General features: G+C 40.3%; 1 protein-coding gene and 1 pseudogene across 1 annotated transcript in view; one reads left to right on the plus strand and one right to left on the minus strand.

Moving 5' to 3' along the window:
• The first annotated feature begins 2,298 nt into the window (after window positions 1-2,298).
• The window catches only part of CYP2C293 (cytochrome P450 family 2 subfamily C member 293), a 38,081-nt gene continuing 15,554 nt past the window's right edge, over window positions 2,299-24,825 (plus strand). The window contains exons 1-7 of the mRNA XM_021074020.2: window positions 2,299-2,680; window positions 10,383-10,545; window positions 10,705-10,854; window positions 14,217-14,377; window positions 17,385-17,561; window positions 19,222-19,363; window positions 21,398-21,585. Of these exons, the coding sequence (XP_020929679.2) occupies window positions 2,513-2,680; window positions 10,383-10,545; window positions 10,705-10,854; window positions 14,217-14,377; window positions 17,385-17,561; window positions 19,222-19,363; window positions 21,398-21,585 (1,149 nt within the window). The 5' untranslated portion in view covers window positions 2,299-2,512. The remainder of the gene's footprint in view (window positions 2,681-10,382; window positions 10,546-10,704; window positions 10,855-14,216; window positions 14,378-17,384; window positions 17,562-19,221; window positions 19,364-21,397; window positions 21,586-24,825) is intronic.
• Window positions 6,991-8,506, minus strand: LOC100620144 (tyrosine--tRNA ligase, mitochondrial pseudogene; annotated as a pseudogene).

Genomic DNA, 24,825 nt, shown 5'->3' on the forward strand with positions numbered 1-24,825 from the left:
AGCAACATGGATAGAACTAGAGACTCTCATCCTGAGTGAAGTAAGTCAGAACGAGAAAGACAAATACCATATGATATCACTTATATCTGGAATCTAGTATAGGGCACAAATGAACCTTTCCACAGGAAAAAAACTCATGGACTAGGAGAACAGACTTGTGGTTGCCAAGGGGGAGGGGGCGGGATGGATAGGGAACTTGGGGTCAACTGATACAGATTATTGCCTTTGGAATGGATAAGCAATGAGGTCCTGTTGTGTAGCACTGGGAACTCTGTCTAGTCACTTATGATGGGGCATGATAATGTGAGAAAAAAAATCTATACATGTGTGTGTAACTGGGTCACCGTACTGTACAGTAGAAACTTGACAGAACAGTGTAAACAAGCTATAATTTTAAAAAAGTCATTATATAAAAAGAAATCAAAACAAAAAAACACCTTCCTGGAAAAGTACATGCTCCTGTACTAGTTACCATAATAAAAGAGAAACGGGAAAAAAAAAAAAAAGGAGTTCCCGTCGTGGTGCAGTGGTTAATGAATCCGACTAGGAATCATGAGGTTGTGGGTTCGGTCCCTGCCCTTGCTCAGTGGGTTAACGATCCGGCGTTGCCGTGAGCTGTGGTGTAGGTTGCAGACGCGGCTCGGATCCTGCGTTGCTGTGGCTCTGGCGTAGGCTGGTGGCTACAGCTCCGATTGAACCTCCATATGCCGCGGGAGCGGCCCAAGAAATGGCAACAACAACAACAACAACAAAAAGACAAAAGACAAAAAAAAAAAAAAAAAAAAAAAAGAGAAACGGACTCACAGATATATAGAACGAACTAGTGGTGGGAGATTAAGAGGTACAAACTGTTATGTATAGAATAAGCTACAAGGATATACTGTACAACATAGGCAATATAGCCAATATTTTATGATAACTGTAAATGGTGTATAACCTTTAAAAATTGTGAATCACCATAATGTACATTTGTAACTTATATAACACTGTTCATCAACAGAAAAACCAAATATGATAATATCTTTACAGAAGATGTCTTTGTACAAGATTACTATTAGTGATCTAGTAATGTATCAGTGGCATTCCAGTGACATTTAGGTCCTTATGACCACTAAATGTTGTTTCCTTTCTTTTTAATAATTGTGCCCACAGCATGTGGAAGTTTTCATGCCAGGGATCAAACCCGCACCACAGCAATGACCCACACGGGAGAAGCGACAATGCCGGATCCTCAACCACTAGACCATCAGGGAACTCCTAAATGTTGTTTCCTTTTCAGGTTTCCAAGTTGTGATGGTTCTAGGCTATGAGTCTGTTGAATGAAGTCCCTGCCTCCCATGCTCCACTGAATCCACACCTGCTCTTCTGTCTGAAATCTCCCCTCTTCCTGGGCCTCCTTCATACCATTATTTCTGATGATGACAGGTCAAAGAAAGCAACAGAAACAGCAGGATCTGGAAGTAGCTGGGACCTGGGGGAAGTGATGGGTTCTCAAGCCCTTCCCCCTACATTCTCTGAGATGGGCTCTTCACATTGTTACCTGAGCAAGTTTCACCTCTTTTATGTCTTCTCCTGAGAATCCATGACTCTTTCAGCCGTGGAGTCAAGTAAGGAGCATCTATTTAGTGTGAACCTTGTTATTCTGTGGACATTCAGCAGGGTGTGTATTCAGAGAAGCTAATATTCGGGGGAGGTGGTTTTGTTTTCCTATAAATTGATCTTGAGACAGCAGTGGTGTGAGCCATGGTAGACCACAATGGACCTTAGAAGATACTAGTTCAAATCTCTATTTTGTCACTTATGAGCTATATGACACTGGACACATCTCCTGTTCTTTCTGAATTTCCCTATATGAAAGGTAAAAATTAAAAATTTCTTCCACCTTTTTTACTTGAGGGGAGGAGGATAGTTTAAGGTTAGAAATGAGTATCAATTTAGTTTATTACTTGATACATGTTTGAATTTTCAAGATGTATCAATTGTATTACCTAGTTTATGTTTAGGAAGCTATAATGTTAGTATATTATGGTATGTTATTTCAAAAGGCTTATTTTCAAGGACAAAGTATATTAATGTTTGGTAAAGAATTAAAGAATGAGCTTTTTTTTACATTTTTTTAGTTATTTCCTTAATATATTTTTTCTACTGTATAGCATTTTTTAATATAGAAGGATTGCTGTCAAAATCAAATTCTAAACTGGTTGTTAATCTGAGTGTCTAGAATGTTGAGCAATTTATTTCACTCATTTTCAGTCACCTGGGGTGTTTACCTGGGCTTCCCCCCAGACCTGCTAAAACAGAATGTTTTGGGCGTGGCACTGGAACAAGGGTGAGAGCTAAGAACACCATGTTTTAATATTTATCAAGGGGCCAAAGTCCCTTCAAAGACATTAAAGTAGACTTGGCTCATTATTCACTTTATGAGTCAAAGAGTGACAAGTAATTAGCAGGGACTGTTATAAAAGCTTTAGATTTCAGGCTCACAGTTGTCTAACTAAGAAGACAAGGCATCATGGGTCTAGTTGTGGTCCTGGTGCTTGGTCTCTCCTGTCTGCTTCTCCTCTCACTCTGGAAACAGAGCTCTGGGAAGGGGAAGCTCCCACCTGGGCCCACTCCTCTCCCAATTCTTGGAAATATCCTGCAGCTAGATATTAAGGACATCAGCAAATCCTTAAGCAATGTAAGTATGTTTTACAACCCTTTGGATTGCAAAGCGTAAGTTAACAACTATTTTTAAAAAATATATTTATTAAAATATATTTAAAAGGTTATATTAAAATATGTCTTCATTTTTTTCTCTTTTTAGGGCTGTACCTGTGATACATGGAGGTTCTCAGGCTAGGGGTTTAATCAGAGCTATAGCTGCTGGGCCACACCACAGCCACAGAAATTCCAGATCCAAGCCACATCTTTGACCCACACCACATCTCATGGCAATGCTGGTTCCTTTACCCACTGAGCGAGGCCAGAGATCAAACCCATGAGCCCATGGATCGTACTCGGATTGGATTGGTTTCCACTGTGCCACTGTGGGAACTCCCAAAATATGTCATTTTAAAACAATACTTCCTGTTGCAGACTTTTTTTTTTTTGTCTTTACCTATGGCACGTGGAAGTTCCCATGCTAGGAGTTGAATAGGAACTGCAGCTGCCAGTGTACACCACTGCCACAGCTACATGAAATCTCAGCCATGTCTGCAAATTACACAATAGCTCACAGAAACACCAGGAGTCATAACCCACTGAGTGAGGCCAGGGATTGAACCAGCATTCTCATGGACATTTGTTGGGTTTGTAACCCCCTGAGCCACAATGGGAACTACAGGTCATTGTATGGTAGAATCAAAATTATAATGTGATAAAAGACAGGTGTTCCTTCCCTTCTTTCTTTCATCACCATTGGCTGAAGGTAAATGGCAAGGGAAGTGTTTTGTGATTAGAGATTTCATTCAAGAAGTCAGCTACCCTATAAACTGTGTGTTTTGTTCCAAACAGACATGAAAACTGGACTCCTGTGAGGAATTATTTTATGCCTGATGTTAAGGAAATAGTGTGGGATCAGGACAAGTATGGGCGAAGGAAAGAAAAAAGTAATTAGACACGGCTAGCTGGATGGTAACAAAATCCTTTTGGATTCTGCACAAAGCTACTGTGTGTGACCAAGAATGCAAGAAATTGTTCTTCCATGAGATGCTGCGTGACCTGGCACTGCCTCTGTGATGCTTGCATTATGTTTTAGCAATACCAGTGGATCTCAAACTGGACAGGGCATTTGAGTCATCTGCGGTGGTTTTTAAAAATATAGATTTCTATCTCTAATCATTCCTGAGTCAGAATCCCTGTGGGATGAGATTTTGAGTGGTCCTGAAACAGTCAGTATCCAAGGTAGTCATGGGAACAGATAAATTGCTCAAGCATCAGAGGTCAAGGACACAGTGTTGAAACTTGGTTCTTCTATTTATTACCTGTGAGACACTGGAAATAAATAGGAAATTCTTTGAACCTCAATCTCTTTACCCATAAGCCAGAGTAAAGAAACTTAGCTCAAAGTAGGATATGATGATTAGTAATAATCTGAGTACCAATTGCCCAGGCCATGGCCTGGGACCTCAGAGGTTATTACTAATCACCATCATATGTATCTTTTAAAAATCTTTTATTGAAGTATAGTTGATTTACAATATTGCCTTAATTTCAGGTGCACAGCATAGTGATTCAGTTATTTCCAGAGCAGATTATAGTCCATTATAGATTATTACAAGGTATTTTTTAAATAAAAACAGGGTGAAGGCTTATTATTTAAAGACAAATATCTGTATACACACACATACTCCTAAAGGCATTCAGGGGGTTGAGAGAAAGGTTTAGAAGATATAGATATTTTACTAAAATTCCACAGGTAGTTCTTAATTCAAATTACAAGTTGTAAGATAAATTATATATTGAAGATAGCCAAAAATTTAAAGTAATGATATGTATGAAGTATATTGGCAGGAAAAATATGGCTGTGTCTTTTATATTTAGCTACTGGCACCTATTTACTATGAAACAATAGGTTCAGCACCTGATCTCAGCATATACAGATTCAGGAGTTTCTGTCATAGCTCAGTGGTTAATAAACCTGACTAGCATCCATGAGAATGAAGGTTTGATCCCTGACCTCGCTCAGTGGATTAAGGATCTGGCATTGCCATGAGCTAGGGTGTAAGTTGTAGACATAGCTCAGATCTGGCATTGCTGGGGCTGTGGTGTAGGCCAGTGGCTAAGGCTCCAATTTGACTCCTAGCCTGGGAACCTGCCACCAGTGTGGCTCTAAAAGGCAAAAAGATTAAAAAAAAAAAAAACTCCAAAAGATAAACAGATTCATTCTGATCTATTATGGTGTTGCTTTGAATCTATTAGCTGTACCATCTTCAGAGAATACACTTTTTCTGGAGTTCCTGCTGTGGCATAGTGGGTTAAGAACCCAATGGCAGCAACTCAGGTCACTGCAGATGCTTGGGTTTGACTCCTGGCCTGGTGCAGGGGGTTAAGGATCCACGGCTGAGGCATAGGTAGCAGCCATGGCTTGGATTCATTCCCTGGCCTGGGAACTTCCATTTACTGCAGATATGGCCATAAAGTTAAACAAACTAAAGAATATGTGCTTCCAAGTGTTTGTTAGCACACTTCAAAATCACTCTGCCATCATCAAACATCAGTTTTGAATTTATACCCATCCATGTCTTACTTATTGCAGATAGATAACTGCTATTCTAGTCTAGCTTTTTGTATTTGTCAGGGGAAAAAAACTTATAATGCACCTTTCTCCTCCAGTGTATCAAATACATTTCAAATTGAAAATGTTACCTGACATGGTAATGCACTTGCTAGTACCACAAACCTTGTACAAAGAAAAACAGAGGCAAGAGAGGTATAGAAGGACAAAACCTTTTGTTGGTCCTCAAACTGAGTGAAGCTCTGAAATGTAGAGATGATCTCTGACATCATAATGGACATCTGTTTGTTCTTACTATGTAAATGAAGTTGCCAATATGAAGTGATACTACAGTGTGTCAACAAATAAATTCTTCCTATTTCAACAAATAAATGAGTCCTCATGGATACCAGTCAGTTTCATTGCCACTGACCACAGTGGGAACTACTAATCTATAGTTTGTTAACAATTAAATCTACTTTGGAATATAGCAATACAGCTTATAGTGTATGAAAGTTTTATGACTTTTATGCAAATAGATTTTCATAAATGACGAATATTATTACATCTCTATTTCTGCATATGAAGATAGCAACTTGCTCCAAGTAATCCAGGTAGTAAATGGCTAGAATCTGAACTCTAAAGCCATGCTTTGCTGCCTGTCAGACTTTCTAGAACAAACCTCATTGTAAACCATTTTATGTGTATGTTTGTGTTTCATGTGATCTTCGGGGAAAAGATGGGTATTATTATCTTGATTTTTCAGATGTTGGAAACAGTTCTGGAGGAGCAACCTGCCTAATGAATATAGAGCTTAATTTCACTAAATCTATTTTTTTAAAGGGCCTCACCCACAGCAGCATGTGGAAGTTCCTAGGATAGGGTTTGAATTGGAGCTACAGCTGTGGACTACACCACAGCCACAGCAATATGGGATCTGAGGCGCATCTGTGACCTACACCACAGCTCATGGAGATGCCAGATCACCCACCCCAGTGAGCAAGGCTGGGGATCAAACCCGCGTCCTTATGGATACTAGTGGGATTCGTTTCTGATACACCACAACAAGAACTCCCAGCTAAGTCTTGATTCTGAATCCTTTAAATTTGACCCAAAATTTTTTTATTACTTTTATCTTTTGATACACTCATGTGATTATTTTCTAATTTATTTTGTTGGTTACCTAACTTTTCAGTTTATCTCAAGTTCCAATCAGCTTTGGGATATAATTTGACACTTAAAACTCAAAACTCATAAAGTTATAAAACACTGCTACATTTTTTACTAAGTAAGAAAAAACGCATGGCTGTGACTAATTTTAATTATTCAGAAACAAAGGCAAGGGACTGGAAAACTGAATTAGAAAATTTTTGAATAGTCAAATCAGTCATTTTTGTTCTTTTTTTGAAAAGAAACTTTTTCTCCTCTAATTTCTAATGCCAACTATGGCTTCCTTTAACTTTTCACCTTTTTAATGGAGATCTGTATTGGCTTCATAAACAAACAACAAAAATCCAGTGAGATATACACCTGTTATAAAAGTACCCCCAATTTCTTATACTACCTCTTTTTCATTGCTCCTCCTTGTCTACAAAAGAGCAAGAAGGGCAGGATAGCAAAGACATCATTTAGTTTTTCATGAAGAGTGATTATTGAAAGAGATTTACCCTGGAAATCATGCCTTTCTATGACAGTCCTTAATGTTTAAGTATCAGGAAATAAAATATCGTGCTATTAAACAAACAGCCCATATAAATAATGAAATTACTCACACTGTGAGGCCTAGAGTATATTCCATTCTCTGCTGTTTGATTTGCATAAGCGAATGTAAGTTCACATGTCTTGAAAATGAATGATGTTAAGTCTGAGCCCCCAGAAGGATTTTCCAACCAAGTTGAAGCCATTTCAGAAACCCCTTGTTTCTATTTTAAGTAATGAAAGTCCATTCTTAAGAATATGTTGTCCAATAACTAAAACACTCTGAGGATTTGTTACTTGTCTCTGATTTATACTGACTTTGCCTTCTGTCATCAATTGACACCCTGGGGAATGGAATTTGCTTTGCTGCAAGCATCCAGGAAGCCTGTTCCAGGGTCGAGAACTAATTTGGAAAACGAAGCTTGTTTCAACAACTCTGTTAACTCTTGATCAGACACGAGCTCCAGGGCAACTATGCTGCTTTGATAAAGGGCTTGTGTAGACCTTTTAGCTGAGTCCAGTCCTTCTTGTCCATGAACAAGCTTTGTTACTTCTGTAGCCAAGTCCTTTCTGAGGGCCCTGCTTTTCTGGCTCTTTGACATGCACCCACATTATGGTCAGTTTCTGGAGGTGGAAGGAAAGTGAAGTGCTTCAAGTACCTTTCTACCAAATTATCCTGCTGTTTCAAAACATGGATACAATTCAAATGAGGATGTCTTATGTCTGTGTAGCCAAACAATAGTATCAGCTGATGTTCCCAGTTTTGTTTCAGTTGTATTTGTAATCAGAGGTAGAGAGAGTCTGAATCTGTCTTCTCCTGTCAACTTGTGGATGAACATGATATTACCCAGGTGATCATATCAGCCTGGTTGGACCTGGCATCCATAACTCTGGAACAGGTAGCAGAAGTCATAGATTTGGAGTGCCTGGTATAAAAACTTGGCCAAACTCATTCCTCCTGGATCTTAAGTTGAGTCAGCCCACTCTCTGCCTCAGCAGTGAGCCCATGAGGAAGTGGCAGCCCACTACCACTAGGAAGTCCCCCAGGGCTGCTTCTGGTACTAGGCCAAAAGGTCCAGCACCTTGAAGCTGCCCGAGGGACATCCATTAGGGAAGAGCTCCCAGCCCCTAGCCTGCCCAGGTCTGGAGCCCTCGTCGCAGGTGCATGCATTATTGCTTTGCAAGCCCTCTGCATGCAGTGCCCTGTGCATGCTGGGCGTTACTGCTGCGGTCTTAATCCAGAGGCGCTGTGGCACCTCCCACCAGCATGATGATGTTGTGGTTTGCTTCTGGGAGGGAAACAGGCCCAAAGGCGCCAGCAAATCCCTCCTGTGAAGCGAGATGGTGTCAAAGCCTCTGAGGAAGTTGCCTGCCTTGCCCCAGTCAGAGAGCCCTGGGTGCTCTGTCTTGGCACCCCTCTTGGGGGAAGAACTCCTTGAGCAGACCCCAGGTGGCCTGCACCACCAGCAACCCCTGAATGGTGGAGTGGGGTAAAGTCTTGACCCACATGGAATAGCAAACCACCACACACGGAAATGCACTCCAGTATGGGTGCCAGCATCTCAGTGGAAGTTTGTTACATGATAGTGAATATAAGTATCTGTGCTATGAAGTAAATCCTTGTTGCTTACTTTTTACATGTAGTAGTTTGCATCTGTTAATCCCATACCTCTAATTTGTCCCCCCTCCCCGCTTTGGTAAGGATAAATTTTTTGTGAGTCTTGTTTCTATTTCTTTTCTTCTTCTTCTTTTTTTTTTTTCTTTGGCTCTGCCCACTGCTTAGGGAAGTTTCCAGGCCAGGGATGGAACTGTGCCTCAGCAGCGACTCAAGCTGCTGCAGTGACAACGCTGGATCCTTAGCCCATTGTACCACAAGAGAGCTCTTTTCAATTTAATTTTCATTTGTGTCATATTTTAGTTTCCACATACAAGAGATACAATACGGTATTTGTCTTTCTCTGTCAACTTGCTTGGTATGATAATTACTAGGTCCATCCATGTTGCTGCAAAAGGCATTATTTCATTCTTTGTATTGCTGTACCACGTCTTCTTCATTCACTCATTTGTTGATGGACATTTAGGTTGTTTCCATGTGTTGTTTATTGTAAATAGCACTGCTATAAACATAGAGATGCATGAATCTTTTTTTTTTTTTTTTTAAGGGCCACACTTGTGGCATATGGAAGTTCTTGGATTAGGGGTTGAATCAGAGCTTCAGGTGCCGGCCTGTGGCTCAACCACAGCGGTGCCAAATCTGAGCTGCAATAGTGGCCTGTGCTGCAGCTTGTTGCAATGCCAGATCCTTTCCTCACTGGTCGAATTATCAAATCCACATCCTCATGGACACTGTATCAGCTTCTTTACCCACTGAACCCCAGCAGGAACTCTGTATCTTTTCACCTGAGAGTTTTCTCCTGATATATGCCTAGGAATGGGTCTGCAGTATCATATCATATGGCACCTCTATTGTTATGTTTTTGAGGAACCTCCATACTGTTTTCTACAGTGGCTGCACCAATTTACATTCCCTCCAACAGTGCAGAGGTTTCTCTTTCCCACAACTCCTCCAGTGTTTGTTACTTGATGACTTTTTAATTTTTTTGGCTGTGCCACAGGATGCATAAACTCCTGGCCCAGGGATTAAACCTGTGCTATAGTAATGACCACAGCAGTGACAATGCCAGATCCTTAACTGCTAGGCCACCAGGGAACTTCCTGTAGACTTTTCATTGATGACCATTCTGACCAGTGTGAGGTGGTATCTCACTGTAGTTTTGACTTGCTTTTCTATAATAAAATGCCTAGGCCAGTTGTCTGTTGATGGGCACTTGGGTTGTTTCCATGTATTGTCTGTTGTAAATAGCACTGCTATTAGCACTGGGGTGCGGGTAACTTTTTGAATTACAGTTTTTATTTTTTTTCTGGATATGTACCCTGGAGTGGAATGGCCAGATCATATGGTAGTTCTATTTTTAGTTTTTAAAGGCATCTCTATGCAGTTTTGTATAGTGGCTGTAGAACTTCACATTCTCATCAACAGTGTAGGAGGGTCCCCTTTCCTCCATACCCTCTCCAGCATTTATTGTTTGTAGACATTTTGTTGATAGCCATTCTGACTGGTGTTAGGTGGTCTCTCATTGTGGTTTTGATTTGCATTACTCTAATAGCAATGTTGAGCATCTTTTCTTGTGTCTATTGCCCATCTGAATCTCTTCTTTGAAAAAATGTACATTGAGGTCTTCTGCTTTATTGTGTTATGGTATGTTCCCTCTCTACCCACTTTGGTCAGAGTTTTTTGTTTTTTTTAATCATGAATGGGTGTTGCTTTTTCACCATATTTATATATAAGATCCTGAAATGCTTGAAGGTATGTATGGTGGAATAACAACTTCAACAATATGATGTTGATTGCAATCTTAACCATGAGTAAAATAGATGAAGTTGTGACTTGTTTTGCTAATATTTGCATTTTCTTTCCATTTCCCAGCTCTCAAAAGTTTATGGCCCTGTGTATACCGTGTATCTTGGCTTGGAGCCTGCTGTTGTGTTGCATGGCTATGAAGTAATGAAAGAAGCCCTAATTGCTGCGGGAGAGGAGTTTTCTGGAAGGGGCAATTTCCCAATGGCTGAGAGAGTTAATAAAGGGCATGGTAGGTGTGCATGTTCAGCATTAGTAATGGGGGTGGGGAGGTTGAAAAATTTTGAAGAGTCCCCTAGAAGAGCTTGGTCCATCTGTGAGGAGGCCAAGTGTCAGCTCAGTCCTCCCTGCCTGGGACCCCCCTCCTAGTTTCTGCTTCTCCTCCTGGTAGGAATCGTGTTCAGCAATGGAAAGATATGGAAGGAGACCCGGCGCTTCTCCCTCATGACCCTGCGGAATTTGGGGATGGGGAAGAGAAGCATTGAGGAACACATTCAAGAGGAAGCCCGCTGCCTTGTGGAGGAGTTGAGAAAAACCAATGGTGGGTGAGTCTACACTCTGTAACTGTGACCTTAACAGATGCTCGCTTTCTCCTGTGACGTCCTTGGGAACATTTCAGGGGTGGCCGAATCTTCCATATGGGCTGTGGTTGTGAGTCCTTGTGTGGAGGAGCAGGGTGTGAAACAGAGACAAGGAAGATTTGGTGTACCTGTGCTTCTTGTGTTTGTACCCTTATGATGGTGCACATAGTGTGGATTGAAATGTCATTTAATCCTATTCTGTTTTGAGCTCTTTGTTTTCAAATCTTTGTTATACAGGGAGAAGGTTTTAAGTCTCTTTTTTTTAGTATTAGAGGACAGTGTTTTTCCCATAGTGTAAGTGTGGGTTATCTATTCCAGAACATTTCACCAGGGAATACTTGTCAAGTGGACAGGGTGGGAATGCTGTCATCATGACCTTATGGAGTGTGAAACAAATGACATGTGCTTTAACTTAATTGGGCTCTATTTGTTTGGTCAGCCTCACTTATGTGTCTGAGGCTTTCTTCTGAGACCCATTGCCTGCTGTTCTGGCTAGTAACGATTATTTTATGTGGTTTTAATTGCTTAGGCATCCATTAGGGCAGATCTCATCAGTTGTGATTTCCATGTAAACAGCTGTTTTAAAATTATCAGCTTGAGTTATTTAATGTTGCTCCCTACGTACAGCATTGTTTTATTTATTTTGAAGACATTGATGCAATAGCATAATCTTGAACATTACACAAATACCAGGTTATATAATAATTTAACTAGATTTCAACTAATATTAGTAATTCATGACCCTGCCTTCCCTATTACTTGCTTCTCTCTCCAGTGGTTTTGTATGTGTGTGTGTGTTTAGGGCCACAGGTGCAGCATCTGGAAGTTCCCAGGACAGAGGTCAAATTGGAGATACAGCTGCCAGCCCACACCACAGCCACTGGAATGCCATGTCTGAGCCATGTCTGCAACCTGTGCTGCAGCTCATGGCACTGCTGGATCCTTAACCCAATAAGTGGGTCCAAGGATTGAACCTACATCCTCATGGATACTAGTTGGGTTCATTTTCTGCTGAGCCACAATGGGAACTCACTGTTTTCAGCATTCTTTATCTACCCCTTTATTGGTATAATAATTTTGTTTTTGCGTTTTAGGGCCACACCTGTTGGATATGGAGGTTCATAGGCTAGGGGTCGAATCGGAGCTGTAGCCATATCTACACCACAGCCACAGCAATGCCAGATCCAAGCCACATATTTGACCTACACCACAGCTCATGGCAATGCCACATCCTCAACCCACTGAGCAATGCCAGGAAGAGAATGCACATCCTCATGGATATTAGTCCTAATGATAATGTTTTTTATTTTCTCTGCTTTATGGTACTTTGACATCTTTGGGGCCTTGCAGAACCAGGGAACAACTCTCTCTCTCAGGGTTAGTTAATTCTGAGACAGAGCAAAACATCTTGTCTATACCATGGCTTTGATTTTTCAATCAACCCCTCCAAAGCCCATACCTCCCCTTCTTCCCCTCCCCCCACATTCTTTGTGAAACCATTACACACCAAACCAATATTCTGCCTGCCCTCAACCCAGGGACCACCAGGGTCCTATATCCTAGAGGACTGTGAAATTAACTAAACTATCAATTCTAAACTTGAAGTTTAGACCTATGAAGTGCTTGTCATGATGAATCTGATTTTCAGTCTAGATTTTAAATTACCTGCTTATTAATTCCCTCTCTCCAATGAAGTGAAAGGAAAGATAAACATCAGATTTTAGCTGTCCCACACACAGAAAGAAATCTCACAGCCTTCTCAAATTATCCCCTACCTTCTAAAATAAGTTTTCCTAGAAGCTTAGTGAATGGACATGTTTCAGCTGAAAAGGATCCTGGCAGAGGACCAGTTAACTAAGTAGGATTCCTAGTATTAAAATCACTATCCTTTCCTCTCAGTACTTTGATACAAGTCACGCTTAATTGCATTATGATGTGATTTTTTGCATATAAAATTTATAAGGAGTTCCTGATGTGGTGGAGTGGATTAAAAATCCAACTGCAGTGGCTTCGGTTGCTGTGGAGGTGCAGGTTTGTTCCCAGCCCATGAACTTCCATATGCTGCCAGTGTGGCCATTACAAAAAAAATTAATCAGTTATGTGACTATAGCAGTTTCATTTAAGTATTGGCCAATAAAAACGAAAGCTACTTTTGCTCTGCTTTAATTTTTTATCCATAATGTGGTAGAATTGATCTGTATTCAAAAGTTGAAGAACATAATATATACTGTTGGTGGCTATATTAACAATATCCTAGAATTCCATCAGAGGGAAGCATCTGTCCAAATAAGTGAAATGTGAGGGCTGATTGGTGGTGAGGGTCCCTGTTTCTTAAAGCAGGACATTGCTTTCCCACCCCATCCCTCGCCTTATTGCAATAAAGAAACAAAAGGACTCCAGTTATCATTTTAACCTTCCTTGTTTGCCCTTTGATTTAAGTTTGAAATGAATAATGCTTATGTACTTTTCTTTTAGGCAAACAAATCTTTGAAATCTTTATTTATTTATTTATTTATTTTGTCTTTTTAGTGTTGCACCTGTGGCATATGGAGATTCCCAGCTGCTGGCCTACACCACAGCCACAGCAATGCCAGATCTGAGCCTCCTCTGCAACCTACACCACAGCTCACAGCAACACCATAGCTCATGGCAACACCGCATCCTTAACCCACTGAGCAGATCAGGGATTGAACCCGCAAACTCATGCTTCCTAGTTGGATTCATTTCCACTCTGCCACGAGGAGGACTCCAGCAAACAAATCTTAAAATTTGTGTTTGTGTTAGTTTTTCTTCTCATAACAACATAGGTGCCTTTTTCTTGTTTTCATTGTTCTTTCAGATACTTGAAGCTTTCTCTCTTTAATCTTTTCCTTTCTTGATGCTACCAGTTGTTCCTTCAACTATTCACTACATATAAAAGATTTCCAGATCCTAATTATTTCTTCCTTCCTACAGCAATGCTTAATTTTCTACGTGCTTACCAAACAGATATGATTCTTCACTGACAGTTAACCTGAATTATTGTTTTAAAAACTGATTCTGACTTTTTTTTCCTTCTCTTCACAATAGCCAGCTCCTTGGGTCAAGGCAGTGATATAAATAGAGTATTTAGAAAATAATTATTAAACAAACCAGGATGGAATGGTCAATTCGTGTTTAAGGGGAAAGTGATGCATTGATTTCAAGGATGCTGAAATTTTTGCTGTTGAGGGAATTTCTAGGTAGATATTACTTTAGAGATTCTAAAAGTACCTATTATCCACAAAGAAGTTATATATATATATTTTTTTTAATGGTGTTTTAAATCTTTTTAAATCTTTAGCTTCACCCTGTGATCCCACTTTCCTCCTGAGCTGTGCTCCCTGCAATGTGATCTGCTCCATCATTTTGCACAATCGTTTTGATTATACAGATCCAAATTTTCTTACCTTCTTGGGAAAATTAAATGAAAACTTCAGGATTCTGAACTCCCTGTGGATCCAGGTGAAGTCAACATTCTCTTTTTCTGAATTGTTTGTGCTCTTCTCTTTGACAAGTCCAAAATTCCATATGGACCATGCTTGGAAGTGAATGTTAGGGAACGAGTTATTTTGTGTATTTCAATGTGGTAACTCTGAGAATCAGATTCTCCCCTTTCTGTGTGTGAGTTTTAACTTGCTATAGGTTTTCCTTTTTCTTTCTGCTTTATGTAGACTATAACTACTTTTTATTGGCTATGCATGCAGCATACAAAAGTTACAGGGCCAAGGATCGAACCCCAGCCACAGCAGTGAGAACACTAAATCCTTAATTGCTGGGTTACCAGAGAAGTTCCAGTTTATTTACTGACTTTTCTAAAGTATTTTGGCAAAGTCTCTTTCTCTCTTTTTGTCATGTGGTCTCTGAAATTGCTTTCCTTTAGCTTATTTTCAGCTAGCATCTCAATAGAGACAGCATTAAATATAAGGATCCACACACACAAAAAAGGCAGATGAAGAGAGAGAGATGGAGAGAGAGAGAGAGAAAGGAGGAGAGACAGAAGGAAAAAGATAAAGGAAGAGAGGAAGGAGAGTTCCCATTGTGGCTTAGTGATAAGGAAACCAACTACTATCCATGAGATGTGGATTTGATTCCTGGCCTTGCTCAGTGGGTTAAGGTTTTGGTATTGCCAGTAGCTGTGCTGGAAGGTCTTAGTTGCAGCTCAGATCTCACATGGATGTGGGTGTGGCCACCATCTGCAGCTCTGATTGGACCCTTGGCCAGGGAGCTTCCATACGCCCCAGGTGTGGCCCTTAAAAACAAAACAAAACAAAACAAAACAAAAACAACAAAAAAAAAAAAAAAGGAAAAGGAAAGGAATGAAGGAAAGGAAGGAAGAGAAAGGAAGGGAGGGAAGGAGCAAGGAAATGATGCTTCCAGGTGAGTTCTGTGCTGGGGCACTCATTATAGCCTCAGCCAGGCTGTTTTGGACTCTATCTTGGTCTTCCCCTAGTGCTTGTACTGAGCCTAGAGATCAGGCAGAGGTGAAAGCATAGTGTCTTCTCAGGACTTTTTGTGCTTAACTTTCTAATTTCCTCAGTTCACGTGGGTGCTTTTGAATGTCCTAATTTCCCAAGGCCCTCCCTTTTCAGTGGCTGGGTTGGATGCTCTCTCCTATGCCTTAAGTGTAATTGTTTGCCCCCGTTGGCTGCAGGTTGTTATTCATTCATCTTGCTAGGTTTGTGCAACATCCCTGCTGCATTTCCAGCCCTGAGTTTTAAGTTAGCAGAAACAAAAGCAAGGGGCTGTGTCAGCCTTGCAGGTAGCCTCAGAGAGGGCAGAATACAGACACATAATTCTTTGTGAGTGAGGACTGTTTTGGTTTCTCTGGAACCAGGAACCAAGCTCCCATCCCGCAAGCCACCTTTGTTGGAACCACTGCCAAGCTGAGGAGGGAGGTGGGACAAGTGGCAGAAAAAAGCCACAAATCTTTCTTGCCATTTAAAGTTGTCTGTTTCTCACTTGAGCATTCCTGTGATAGCTGTAAACCTTTGTGTTTCTGACAAGTTCTGACAAGTTGATTGTGATAGTGTTTGCTTGATTTTCTGACATATTTTGTGGAGGGATTGACCTTTAGAGCTGTCTACTACACCATTCTTGCTGATGTTATTCTATGCAGTGAATGTTTGAACATCACAGTCGTGCCTTAGCCTCATACATGCATACTTAGCCTCATATATATTTGAGAAAGATGACAGAGCCTTTGTTTTATAGACGAGAAAAGAAATGCCTGAATATAGAGCTGGAATTCAAGCCTATTCACTCTCTGGCTGTGGTTTTTCCACTACTCCTCCAAGTCCAGCTTCCATAATCTACTCTGATGAAGGCCCAAAAGCATGGCCATAGCCCTCAGTGGTCAGCCAGACCCTTCCTGAAAGGCTTCCATTGCCCACAAGGCTTGTCCTCCAATGACCCTTAGTGATTTCTTTGTCACATTCCTTCACATAAGTACCCTAATTTAGGGAAGAGTATCGGTCTTTCAAGGAAGAGACTGTTTGTGAACACAGATGCTACCAGGGAACACTGACTAGGGCAGGGGTGTAGCTAGTTGGGAATGTGGCTGACAAGATAATTGGGCTTGGGATGACAGAACTGGTTTTAGGGTGTATGAGCCTTAACTAGACACCACAGTTTTGCCCTGTGCTGAGCCAATGTACTCTACCGAAATAAAGTCACGTGATCTTGGAAAAGTCATTTACCTGCTCTAGTACACAGGTCCTTTATCGATAAAATGCTGAGTTGGGTTTTGTGTCATATTTGTATCCCTCTGAGTTATAAAAATAGTGATTCTGTTTCGGAGGCTGCTTGATAATAGTAAAAATAGCAGGGAGTGGCTTTGTGTTCTACATCAGGCTACCCAAACTTTCCTAACCTGTTTCCTTATGTATAAAATGTGAATCATAGTCATTCATCTCATTCTGTATTTCAGGGTTGTAGGGAAGAGTTAATGTAAAAACTGAGAGAATTGACATGCAGATATTTTAATATCATATGTTTGATATATGAGTATAGGAAATGACTATCAACTTTCATCATCTAGTCAGAGTGTCCCCCTTAAATATTTCTATCGGCATAAAGTATTAGTTTAAAGAAGTTTTTTTTAGGGCGACACCTGCAGCATATGGAAGGTCCCGAGCTAGGTGTTGAATCAGATCTACAGCTGCTGGCCTATGTCACAGCCACAACAACACTAGATCTGAGCCACATCTACAGCCTGCAGCACTGCTTTGTGGCAATGCAGGATCCTTAACTCACCGAGTGAGGCCAGGGATCAAGCCCCCATACTCACGGATACAAGTCTGGTTCTTAGCCTACTGAGCCACAGTGCAAACAGCCAATAATTACTTTATGTGTACAATGTAAAAGGCTCCCCCTGAAGATAGAGAGCATTTTGTGTTCATCTCAGTTTTTAAACAGGGCTTGGCATCAAGATATATTTTCAGATTACTAAGTGTATTTTTTAATCTTTAAGGCCTGCAATATTTTCCCTGCCCTGATTGACTATCTCCCAGGGAGTCATAACAAAGTGTTTAAAAATTTTGCATACTTAAAAAGCTATATTTTGGAGAAAGTAAAGGAACATCAAGCATCTCTGGATGTTAACGACCCTCGGGACTTCATTGATTGTTTCCTGATCAAGATGGAACAGGTAAAATGTTAATGACAGACTGATGTCTGTTTGCCTAAATTTTTTTGTTTATGGACTATTTCTGTACTTAATTAGTGATGTTTAAATGGTGAGGCAAGAAATGCTTGACTGGCACTTTAAGGGTTTTTTAATATTTATTTTTTAAATTAAAGTATGGTTGATTTACACTGTTGTGCCAATTTCTGCTGTACAGAAACACATACACACATATATATGTATACATTCTTTTCCTTATATTATCTTCTATCATTTGACCAGCACATCAGATGATTATGTGTGGAAGGATCTGAACTGAGCACCATGGGAGGTTTAAAATTGACTTGTTGGAGTTCCCTGGTGGTCTAGTGGTTAAGGATCCAATGTTGTCACTATGGTGACTCAGGTCACTACTGTGGAATGGGCTCAGTCTCTGGCCTGGGAACTTCTGCATGCCATGGGCATGGCCAAAAAAAAAAAAATTAAATAAAGATGAATGGTTAAATAACTAGGATACCTGAACCCTATTTGTTAGATACTAATAGGCCATCTGAGGAGAGAGAGAATGTACATCTCAGGTGAGATGGAAATACAAACAAGTGAGAAATACAGAGTGTTGAGCCATAAAAGGAAGGTGCATGTGATCACTTCACACAACATGTAGGAGAATGAGAAGGAAGAGTTAACCCTGGGTGGGCTTCCTGTCTGTCCTGAAGTTTGATGTAGAGCTTCAAATATTTGCAATAAATCATAGGGGAGGGAATTTTGGATTGGTAGAATGGTGCAATGAGAGGTTCAGAGATATATTGTGGTAAGGAGAGTAGATGGGCGGGAGAAAGAAGCCTTATCTGGATGTAACCAGAAAGAAATTTGGACAGACACAGAGTTTGTTGGGAGAAGAGAATTGCAAACTCTTGAGTCGGGCTTATAATATTTTTCAAGATATGGCTCTAGTTTGCTCATTTCTGTCAGTTCAGATTGTATTTGCCCACCAATAAGAAAAATGACAAAGGTTTAAGGAAATAGGCTTTTTCTAATCTCATATACAGAGCGTCTCATGTTGGGCAGTCTAGGGCTAGCCCGAAAGTATCCTGGACCCAAGTTCTTTCTATTCATCTTTGGCATACTTAGGTATACAGGCTTCACCTTCATGCTCAGAGACTCGTGTTCCAAGATAGTGTCTATACCACATGCACCTTCATGTCTGTGTTTTGAGTAAGACAGAAGGGGAGAACCTGGCCCAGTAGGCCTTTGGTAGGAAGTATGTTTCTTGTCCATTGTAGCTACAAAAGAGGCTTGGAATGATATTTCTAGGCAAGCAAGTTATAAGGAATAGGAAATGAAGATCTGTCACTCCTCACGCTTTGTGCTACCATACAGTCATCTTGTTTTGTTTTTTTTATTTTATTTATTTTTGTTTTTAAATTTTTTGGCCATGTAAACAGCCTGCAGAAGTTCCCAGGCCAGGGATCGAATCTGCACCATGGCAGTGCCCCGGGCCACAGCCATGAAAACAGTGGACCCTTAACATGCTGATCCACTGGGAAACTCCCATAGTGGTTGTGTTAGTACTGTACTCTCCAGTGTCCAGGTTTACTTAACTTTATAACAGTGCGTTATTTCAGATTGGTTGCAAGTATACATGCTGGCAAAGTATCAGATAATCACATCCAATCATTCCTAGGAAAAACACAATCACCAGATGGTGTTTACTCTTGAAAACTTGATAGCCACTGCAGTTGACTTGATTAGAGCTGGGACAGAGACAACGAGCATCACTCTCAGATATGGGCTCCTCCTGCTGCTGAAGCACCCAGATGTCACAGGTATGACCAACTTGGTGGGCGGGGTGATTTCAGCAGAGCGGTTGGGAAGACATGGAGAGAGGCCTCCATGTTATTTCATTAGAGATGCTTTATTTTTGAAATTACTGTGCCACCAACTACAAGTTGTCCAAACATTAAGAAAAGGATAAAAATAAGACAAGTTTGTGTAACAGGAAAGGACAACTGAAAACAGGGAATTCAGCATGAGCAATAGCAAAGGCACTAAAGGTATGGATTTCATAAATAAAAAATTCTGGATAAATGTCTGGACTTCACGAGAAGGGATTTGCAGCAGGCATGTGCAGCGTAAATTGGCCTAGGCTTGGATATTTGTTTTCTTGAGAAGGGTACACTTTGTCTTTTTTTCTCCTTTATTTATTTATTTATTTATTTATTTATTTATTTATTTATTTATTTATTTATTTATTTTTTGGTCTTTTTAGGGGCACACCCATGGCATATGGAGGCTCCCAGGCTAGTTGTGTAATTGGAGCTGTAGCCGCCAGCCTATGCCACAGACAGAGCAGCACCAGATCTGAGCCTAGTCTGTGACCTACACCACAGCTCATGACAATGCCAGTTTCTTAACCTACTGAGTAAGGCCAGGGGTTAAACCCTCATCCTCATGGTTTCTAGTCAGATTCGTTAACCTCTGAGCCATGATGGGATCACTGAGAAGAGTTGACTTTTAATAGTTATTTTTTTGCAGAAATCTTTCCTCATTCTGAATATGCAGCATTCTAATGCTAGGGTAGCGTAGAGAACTATATTTGTTGAAGTACAGCAAAAATCCTAGAAATTTGGTGAGAAAGCAGGAGAAAATTTCCACAGTTTGGGAGGTATGTTAAAAGATTAGATTTAGGAAAAAAAACCATGCTATTTAGACAGAAGATATGCCTAAAGGAGTTTTATCTCTTTTTAAACAACTTTATTTTTTTCCGGTTTTACTGAAATATAATTAACAAATACAAATCTATATATTTAAGGTGTACAAAGTGATGATTTCATATATGGACAAGTTTTGAAATGATTTCCACAATCAAGCTTATTAACGACTAAGCAAACTTTAAGGATGTAATACAGCATTGTTAACATAGTTACCATGTTGTAATTAGATCCCAGAACTTGTTGATCTTATAACTGAAAGTTTGTACCCTTTGACTAACATTTCCCCATTTCCCCCACCCCAGCCTCTGACAACCGCCCCTTTCCCTCTTAGTTTCTATGAGTTTGATTTTTTTATTTTTCATTTAATTATTGTCTTTTTAGGGCCACACCCATGGCATACAGAGGTTCCCAAGCTAGGGGTTGAATTGGAGCTGCAGCTGCCGGCCTACACCCCAGCCACAGCAACACCAGATCTGAGCCACGTCTGCAACTTACACCACAGCTCTCAGTAATGCCAGATCCTTAACCCACTAAGTGAGGCCAGGGATTGAACCTGCATCCTCATGGATACTAGGCAGATTCGTTTCCACTGAGCCATGATGGGAAATCTGAGTTGGACTTATTTAGATTCCACTCTAATGTTAGATCATGCAGTTTTTGTCTGTTTGAGTCTGGCTTACTTTGCTTAGCATAATATCATCCAGGTTCACTCATGTTGTTGTAAAAAGCAGAATTTTCATCTTTATTGGCTGCATAATATTCTCTATATACACTGTCTTTTCCTTATCTCTTTATCCATTGACAGACACTTAGGTTGTTTCTGTATCTTGGTGGTTTAGAGTAGTGTTGCAGTGAACATGGGAATGCAAATATCTATTTATATTTGAAGCATTATATATTTCTATTTGTATTCATCCTTGTGCTGATATGTAGGTGTGTATAGATTGATCTCAAAGCCTTCCTTGTGTGAAAGTCACTTGTACCTATAATTAGACAACTCAGTCTCTGTGTCTAGATGTACTTCTGAGCATGTGAGTGATGTTTGTAATGATGTTGGGACACCTTGGTAGAGCTCCATGTGTCCCTGAATTGGTATGCAAATATGGTATAGCTCTTTTTCCATCAGTCTTACTTGTGTCTTATCAGCCAAAGTGCAGAAAGAGATTGACTCCGTGATTGAGAGACACCGAAGTCCTTGCATGCAGGACAGAATCCACATGCCCTATACAGATGCCGTGGTGCATGAGATCCAGAGATACATTGACCTGGTCCCCATCAGCCTGCCTCACGCAGTGACCAGGGACATTAAATTCAGAAACTACCTCATCCCCAAGGTAAGATTTGTTTCAGTGAGCTCAATGCTCTTAAAGTTCCCATGTTCACAGTATGGTTTCAATTCAGTAGATGAGAGAATTGCAAAAATCATATGTGTGGTGGGTTGATGGGTTCTGTGGTGCTTGTCATTTGTGGCTATGAGTTTTTATTTTTTATTCTTTTTAAAAGTTTATTTTTTATTATTATAGTTGGTTTACAATGTTCTGTCAATTTCTGCTGTATAGCAAAGTGACCCAGCCATAACATACATACACTCTTTTCTCATATTTTCTTCCACCATATTCTGTCAGAAGTGATTAGATATAGTTCCCTGTGCTGTAGAGCACGACCCCATGCTTATCCAATCTAGATGTAGTACTTTGCATCTAATAATCCCAAACTCCAGGTCCATCACTCTCCCTTGCCCTCCCCCTTGGCAGCCACAAGTATGCTTTCCATGTCTGTGAGTCTGTTTCTGTTCTGTAAATGGGTTCATTTGTTCGATTTTTTACATTCCACGTGTAAGTGATATCATACGGTATTGTCTTTCTCCATCTGACTTTCTTCACTTAGTATGAGAGTCTAGAGTTCCATTCATGTTGCTGCAAGTGGCATTATTTTGTTCTTTTTTAATGGCTGAGTAGTATTCCATTGTGTATACATACCACATCTTCTTAATCTATTCATCTGTCAATGGACATTTAGGTCTGTTCGATTGATCTATTCTTCCTTGATTCGGTATTGTCTCTGGAAAGTTGTCCATGTCTTCTAGGTTGTCAAATTTGTGGGCATATCATTCTCTTATTTTTTTTTTGTATTTCTGCATATCTGTTGAGATTTCTCCTTTTTCATTTCTCATATAGTTTGAATTCTTTCTTTCCTCTTCTTGGTGAGTCCGTCCAGAGGTTTGTCAATTTTTTTTACCCTTTCAAAGAACCAGCTCTTGGTTTTATTGACTTTTTTTCTATTTTCTGAATCTCTCTTTTAATGATTTCCTCTTTGAGCTATGAAGTTCCCTCCGAGAACTGCTTTTTTTTTTTTTTTTTTTTTTTTTGGTCTTTTTGTCTTTTCTAGGGCTGCTTCCCATGGCATATGGAGATTCCCAGGCTCGGGGTCTAATCAGAGCTGCAGCTGCCGGCCTACACCACAGCCACAGCAACAACAATACAGGATCTGAGCTTTGTCTGCAAACTACACCACAGCTCATGGCAATGCCAGATCCTTAACCCACTGAGCAAGGCCAGGGATCAAACCTGCAACCTCATGGTTCCTAGTCAGATTCGGTAACCACTGCGCCATGACAGGAACACCTCAAAGAACTGCTTTTGAGGCATTCATAGATTTTGTTTTTTTAAAATTATTCAGTGAATTTTATTACATTTATAGTTGTATAACAATCATCACAACCCAATTTTATAGCATTACTATCCCAAACCCCCAGCCCATCCCCCCACCCCAACCTGTGTGCTTTTGAAACCATAAGTTTTTCAAAGTCTGAGTCAGTATTTGTTCTACAAAGAAGTTCATTGTGTCTGTTTTTATTTATTTATTTATTTTTTCACTTCAGTGTCTGTATTGCAATCAAAACACACAGTGAAGAGTTTACTTTGACCACTGCAGTACCTGTTATCTCCATCTAATTCTCTCACATAGCTACTCCCACATCCTGTCCTCCAAAATTCTCAGAAAATTCCTCCTCCAGCCCTAGCCCACACACTCCTTTTTTTTTTTTAATTATTATTATTATTTTTTTATTTTTATTTTCCCACTGTACAGCAAGGGGGTCAGGTTATCCTTAGATGTATACATTGCAGTTACACTTTTTTCCCCTACCCTTTCTTCTGTTGCAACATGAGTATCTAGACATAGTTCTCAATGCTATTCAGCAGGATCTCCTTATAAATCTATTCTAGGTTGTGTCTGATAAGCCCAAGCTCCCGATCCCTCCCACTCCCTCCCCCTCCCCCTCCCATCAGGCAACCACAAGTCTCTTCTCCAAGTCCATGATTTTCTATTCTGAGGAGATATTCATTTGTGCTGGATATTCGATTCCAGTTATAAGTGATATCATATGGTATTTGTCTTTGTCTTTCTGGCTCATTTCACTCAGGATGAGATTCTCTAGTTCCATCCATGTTGCTGCAAATGGCATTATGTCATCCTTTTTTTATGGCTGAGTAGTATTCAATTGTGTATATATACCACATCTTCCGAATCCAATCATCTGTCGATGGACATTTGGATTGTTTCCATGTCCTGGCTATTGTGAATAGTGCTGCAATGAACATGCGGGTGCACGTGTCTCTTTTAAGTAGAGCTTTGTCCGGATAGATGCCCAAGAGTGGGATTGCAGGGTCATATGGAAGTTCTATGTATAGATTTCTAAGGGATCTCCAAACTGTTCTCCATAGTGGCTGTACCAGTTGACATTCCCACCAACAGTGCAGGAGGGTTCCCTTTTTTCCACAGCCCCTCCAGCAGTTGTTATTTGTGGATTTATTAATGAGGGCCATTCTGACTGGTGTGAGGTGGTATCTCATGGTAGTTTTGATTTGCATTTCTCTTGTACTCAGCGATGTTGAGCATTTTTTCATGTGTTTGTTGGCCATCTGTGTATCGTCTTTGGAGAAATGTGTATTCAGGTCTTTTGCCCATTTTTCCATTGATTGATTGGTTTTATTGCTGTTGAGTTGTATAAATTGCTTATATATTCTAGAGATTAAGCCCTTGTCAGTTGCATCATTTGAAACTATTTTCTCCCATTCTGTAAGTTGTCTTTTTGTTTTCTTTTGCGTTTCCTTTGCTGTGCAAAAGCTTTTCCGTTTGATGAGGTCCCATGGGTTTATTTTTGCTCTAATTTCTATTTCTTTGGGAGACCGACCTGAGAAAATATTCATGATGTTGATGTCAGAGAGTGTTTTGCCTATGTTTTCTTCTAGGAGTTTGATGGTGTCCTGTCGTATATTTAAGTCTTTCAGCCATTTGGAGTTTATTTTTGTGCATGGTGTGAGGGTGTGTTCTAGTTTCATTGCTTTGCATGCAGCTGTCCAGGTTTCCCAGCAATGCTTGCTGAATAGACTTTCCTTTTCCCATTTGATGTTCTTGCCTCCCTTGTCAAAGATTAATTGACCATAGGTGTCAGGGTTTATTTCCGGATTCTCTATTCTGTTCCATTGGTCTGTCTGTCTGTTTTGATACCAGTACCACACTGTTTTGATGACTGTGGCTTTGTAGTATTTCTTGAAGTCTGGGAGAGTGAT

This window comes from Sus scrofa, chromosome 14 (assembly GCF_054392235.1).
Source record: "Sus scrofa isolate SSC_HxYL_T2T_F1_AM1 chromosome 14, Sscrofa_HxYL_maternal_Yorkshire_Landrace_v2.0, whole genome shotgun sequence".
Classification (NCBI taxonomy): domain Eukaryota; kingdom Metazoa; phylum Chordata; class Mammalia; order Artiodactyla; family Suidae; genus Sus; species Sus scrofa.